The sequence below is a fragment of the Octodon degus genome, unplaced genomic scaffold, assembly GCF_000260255.1.
Source record: "Octodon degus isolate 3935 unplaced genomic scaffold, OctDeg1.0 scaffold00010, whole genome shotgun sequence".
Classification (NCBI taxonomy): domain Eukaryota; kingdom Metazoa; phylum Chordata; class Mammalia; order Rodentia; family Octodontidae; genus Octodon; species Octodon degus.
Genome location: NW_004524586.1, coordinates 11,555,489 through 11,561,393, shown reverse-complemented (window position 1 = coordinate 11,561,393; position 5,905 = coordinate 11,555,489). Strand labels below are relative to the sequence as shown.

The 5,905-nt window shown below is 40.9% G+C and overlaps 1 protein-coding gene across 1 annotated transcript in view; it reads right to left on the bottom strand.

Annotated features, from left to right (window-relative positions):
* The window catches only part of Tcerg1l (transcription elongation regulator 1 like), a 206,752-nt gene extending 200,908 nt beyond the window's left edge, over positions 1-5,844 (bottom strand). The window contains exons 1-3 of the mRNA XM_004625567.3: positions 5,584-5,844; positions 3,267-3,413; positions 2,339-2,519 (exon numbers count right to left, since the gene is read on the bottom strand). Coding sequence (XP_004625624.1) covers positions 2,339-2,519; positions 3,267-3,413; positions 5,584-5,829 — 574 coding nt within the window. The 5' untranslated portion in view covers positions 5,830-5,844. The remainder of the gene's footprint in view (positions 1-2,338; positions 2,520-3,266; positions 3,414-5,583) is intronic.
* Between the last annotated feature and the right edge of the window lie 61 nt (positions 5,845-5,905).

Here is a 5,905-nt window from a genome sequence, read left to right as displayed (position 1 = left end):
AATAGCAATTTTAAATGACAACATATCTGATAATTTATATGTAAATGTTTTAATAAATTTGTAATTTGTAGTTACTGAAACTATTTCAATGGAGTGTTTTAATTTTGTGTGTATGTATGTGTGCAGTACTGAAAATTAAGCCCAAGGCCTTCTACTAAACAACACTTCTAGCCCTTTTTATGTTACATTTTGAAACAAGGTCTCACTAAAGTGCTAGCTTGCCCAAATGGGCTCCCATTTGTAATTTTCCTGCCTCAGCCTCCCAGTATTTTTTTTTTAATCTAACTTGGATTTTGCCTTTCACCTGTTCTTGCTTCTCTTCTGGTTCTCTGTTTAGCAGCTGAGATCACAGAAACAACTTATTGAATATGTTCTTTATACTAAGAAGCATTCAAGACACGCTTTCTAGGGTCCCGAGATAGCTCAGTGGACTAAGTGCCCGCTTAGGCCAGCGCAGGAACCAAGATTCGATCCGCTGGACCACATGCCGTGACACCCTGCCCCCGGACAAGCTAAACCAGCTGCTGAGACCCAGTGTGGTGGTGCACGCCTGTAATCCCAGTGCTGGGGAGGCTGCTTTCTAGAGCTCAATCATTTTAAAAATTCAGAGATTTATTTTTAAAAAATCAAAATTTTAGTGAAGAAAGTCAGAAACTAAAAATGAATTTGATTATGATTTAAATTACCTTTGGAGACAGACAGATTTTTTTTTCCCATAAGATAAATGAAATTACATTCTATTCATTTGTGATCCATAAGTCAAAAAACGAAAAAAGAGAAAAGGCATAGATTTGACAAATGGTAGACTAGGCTAGAATGAAAGATTATTTTAATATTTATTGCATTTGTAAGAACTATCATTTTTGTTCTTTAAAGGAGATTGCTCAAAATGGTAAAAGTTAGAGTTAATAGTCTCTGAAGAGACTATGTATCTGCTACATAGCAGTAAGTTAACAACAACCATATGATAGGAAGAAGTATGATAAATGGTCACGATCTGCTCCAATTAAATGGATATTTTCAGGTTCATAGAATGAGTTTGCAATGAGCGTGACAAAGGTCTGCAGCATACTTAGCACAGGCTGGCAGAGGGAGGAGCTCCACTCAAAGGCTTGCTTGCATTAGGGGGATTGATTTCACCATTTTTAAAACTAAATGTGCTGATTATTTTGGCAACAGCTCTTGCCAGTACACCAGAAAATTGAAATATTATTCTTTCATGTAAAAAGAGTCATCAAAAGTCGTGTCATCGTGATATAAGGCATGCCACGGAAGCGTCTTTTCTCGCTATGAAGTTAAATAGGAGACGATCATGTTAGTGTAAAATGTTTATAAATATGTGATCCGTTACGCTCAACTAATCAGCAATGCACAGACACAAGGACAAGCGACAAGTTTCAGGCAAGAACACGAGGGCTCGTGAGAAACACACATAGTGTGCTGTTCTTCCTACCTTACTGCTAACCGAGATTTATGGCACACTGAAATAAACAGGTAGGCAAACAGGAAAAATAAATATATCTCCTCTAGACCAGCACTGTATAATCCACAGGAGCATCTCGTTATTACTAAATTTTAGAGACACATATTGAGATAAGCTTGGTAGGTAGGAAATTACAGGAAGGTAATGTAATTCTAAAGTCATAAAATATTCCATAATGGAAGGGGCCGCAAGACAATTTTGGCAGCGGCAGCATTTGCTTTTATAATATGATCATATGTTAAGGTGATTTTAAAAATCAATTTAAAAATTCATAAGATGATCTTATTCTCTTGTTACAATATAGGTTTATTACACAATCTTTCATCCAGGGATTGTTTCATGGGAGTCTATTCCAGGACAGATGTGCTTTCAGGTCTCCAGACTCCCAAGATAGAACCCGATCTGTCTTCCCATCAGGACATTTATAGCCCGTCTCCCCCAATTTTGTCCAATACAAAGACAAAATTCACAGAAACCAAACATGGAAGTGCTCGTGTCCTACAGCCCAGCAAGCATGCCTGTCCATGCCTCACTCCAGGCAAATAATATTTTTAAACAAATAGACTGATCAATTAGTGCTCCTACGAAGAGGAATTGATAGAAAACACCATCCAATTCTGCCAAGAAAACACCACAAATTTAATTCTGGAAAAATCTCATCTTAATAGCAGCTCTATATTCTTACCAAAAAAAAAAAAGTGGATGAGTTACCCAAGACTCACTTAAAACTAAATTCACACCATTGACTAAATTACAAGAGGATTTACCAACAGTGTATGTCATCGAAGTGACAAATAAACTGTAATACTAAATTATACTACAGACAAATACTGCCACAGATATTGGGGCACCAACCTGGTAGAGGTGCAGGTGCTAACACCGTGGTGGGGAGAGGACCGGATACAGGCGCTGGTCTGGACAGAGACAGGGCTACTTGATTCGCCAGGACATGAGGCTTTCCATGCCCAGGAAACAATCTCGACTCCTCAGGATGTATCCATGTTGAATCCAGAGCAAAGGAATTATTAAAAAAGATCTGTCCAAAGACAATACAAGTACAACCTGTAAGGCAAGCCTCCTGAGAAAAGCTACATATTTGTTGTCTTATGTTGGTCAAACACTGTGCAGTATGCTCCTGGACATTCTGTAAATGCATTGCTCTAGAACGTGAAGGAAAGGGCTTGACTACGCACTCTATCTTAGCTAATTTTTTCTGAGCTAGTCCTCAAATACTAACCTAGTCACTTCAGCCCAGAAGCCAGTCTACAGGGTGAAGAATCACTCGAATGTAGTCATCATTTCATTTGTTGTAGAACAAGTCAACATTTCACTTGTTCTTTGTTTTTTAGGTAAGCAGAACCTCATCTACAAATTTGAATTCACAAGTCAAACCAGGTCATCAGAAAGATGAAAACTCACCAACCGTGTCACAAAGACAAAAACTCGCAACAGCAAGAGCAAAGCAGTATATAATGCTTAAGGCTAGATTTCAATTGTTGGTTATAGATCTTACAACTGTTTTTTTAAATAGTAGAGTATGATTCAGAAATCAGAATTTTCACATTTTGAGTATGATTCAGAAAATACAGAAATTCCAAGTATTTTAAGCTGAAACGAAATACCCCTGTGTTTTGCTGAATGCTTTTGACCAGGTCAGTCTAATCCCAACTCAATTTCTATTCTTACATCAATTTATTACAACTAGTAAAAATACATGGTGTTTTCTGTTGATACAATAATAATTAAAAGTCCACTTATCCAATGAAAACATTTGCACTTGTACCTTGCAATTAGGCATCCTTTTATCTATCCAACTCTTCCCAACAGGAGGTGGCAGAGTCGAAGTGCAGACATGTGGGAAAATGGGCACCAACTCCACAGTGGTAGAAGGGGACAGTCCTATGGACGGAGAATGGCCACCACACAGCCACTACAACACACAAGAAAAGAAGGGCATCCTCGTTAGCCCAAATCAATCAGCTCTACTTTGTACCAAAAGACACTGTAATAATTGCTTTCAAAAAAGAATTTTAATAGATGTTTTGCAAAAGGGAAAAGAACCAAGCAATGAAAAGAGAGGGAGGGAGGAGAAAGGAAGGGTTATTAAAAAAACACTTAAAATGTGTCTATCCATGTACCAGCTCCCCATGATGAATGTAATCCTTATGTACTATAAACATGTATTGATGAAAATATTTTTCAAGATGGTACAAAAAGAAAAAGGAATTTTAAAAATATATAGATTTGAATCCATGAAAAAATCCTTTCCCCAATCAAGAAAATCTATAAACATTTGCAAATAAAAAAGAAATGCATGGAAGTTTGCATAGCTGAATCATCACAAGGCACTACCAATACAGCATTCTTCATCAGAGAAAGAAAACTAAGCACAAACCGTGAAGACACAGTAAGAAATGGGTTTCTTCTCTGAGAGAACAAGAAACCATCATGGAAAGGAAAAATCCTGGTATTCCGTTTAAACCACTCAATTTCTCTCATAAACAAGCACAGTGCTACAGTTCTGACACTCCTTTCAATATAACATTTTAATTGATTATCATTATCTTTTTAAAAACCTTCAACTAATATTTTCAAAATGCAAGTAGCCAAAGAGTTAAGAATCAAAGTTTACCAAGGTTCATCAGTACAAAGAGATTCTACAGCAAAGAAAACGTGAGGATCACATAACTCAAGGTCCTAGTGCAGAGAATAAGAGGGACAGTACAGACAGGGCCAGGCAACTGGGAGACAGTCACTCCAGTTATCATCGCTGATTCCTCCTCAAGGCAGAATGAACAAGCTGCACTGCTCGATTAGCACGGAACACTTCAATATCTATTGTTTTAAAATCATAATGCTGTCCTTTTTCCTGACCTATTAAAATATCCTTCTGTTTCTAAATATTGAACTTGAAAGTGGGTAGCACAAAAATCTTGAAATAATTGACAGGAAGTTTTTCTGGATTTTTCTTTTTAAATTTGTACAAGGAAAAAAAAATGCAGTTTTCTATATAGAAAAAAAAATGTAGTTCTTGACATTATATACCTCTAGTGGTAGCACTCTGATATAACAACCTTCCAAAATATGGCAAAAGCTACCAGTGTTTAACCAATAAAACCCAATCTTATATCAAAATAAGATATCCAGTACCACATATGTGATGTCATGAAGTCTAAAACCCAGTGTAGGAGTTCAACATCTTTTTAGAAAAGCTCACAAGACAATATCAGAATAAAATTAATTAAAAGGTGAATTCTAACAATGCTTATTTGAATATGTCAATGAGGTCAATCCTTGGAATGAAATAAATGTTACTCTCTGATTGAAACGCATCTGCAAAATTAGATAGGCAACAATGGGATCTTGCCAAAACCAACCTGCCTTATTCTGTTGCACTGTTAATCAAAGGTACAGTCACTTTTTCTTTCTGATTCCAGGCTTTAAACGCCAAACTCTTCTAAAGTGTAATAGGCATTAGCGAATTTGGTGGACCCAGGCAGGCCTAGGACAGGAGGGAAAATCATCGGTAGCATTTCTCAGTATTAAAGGCAGGGTTTCCCTGCTGGATTCCATTGGCTCGAATTCTCTTAAGCATTTCCTGAGTCTATTTGAAAGGGGGAGAAACCAGATGAGAATCAGGAATAGCTATTGATTCCCAGCTTGCTTTTCAAGTCTGACAGAGGCTGTGAAAGTATTAACTTCGAGAGGATCTCATCCGCGGTACGAGGCTACAGCGCTCGGCTACAGCGTGGGCGACTTGGGCACCGCGCTCTGCACAAGGACCCTGGCTCGGGCAAAAGTTGTGGCGGCTAGGTTGTCCCAGTGCCGGCCTGGGGTGCGGGTCTCCAAATCGCTCTGTCCAGAGACCGAGAAGAGAAACCGCAAAAACTGCCGAGAGGCAAAACGGGACATCGAAGCGTGAACTTTCTTGCCGACGCAAGGTTTTCCAGCTGCGCCCTGATGGGCTGGGGATGCGAGAACACCTGGGGGATGAAAGGGCACGGACCGAGGACCAAAGCCAACGTATGCAGGACGAGGGCAGAGCCTGGGGACAGGAAGGAGCCGACGACCAGAGACGGAACTGGGGACGGGGACGTTACCTGTCCGTGGAGCAGGGGGTAGTGGTGCACGGCTGCGTGGTCTGGCGCGGAGGGCAGAGGCAGCAGTGGTAGCAAGGGCTCGCCCGGGGCGGGCCAGCCCGGCAGCCCCGGGAGCAGCGGGGCCGCGGGAGGCTGGGCCGCGGCGAGCAGAATCGGTGGGGGCGCGACCCCGGCGCCCAGCCGGAGCAGCCCGGCGGAGCCAGGCACCATCCAAACCCAGGGCGGCGGCGGCGGGTCCGCATTCATTGGCCAGAGGACGGTCTGCCGCCGCCGGGGCTGCTGGTGCTGTTGCAGCTGCCGCCGCCGCCGCTGGAGCCTGGCG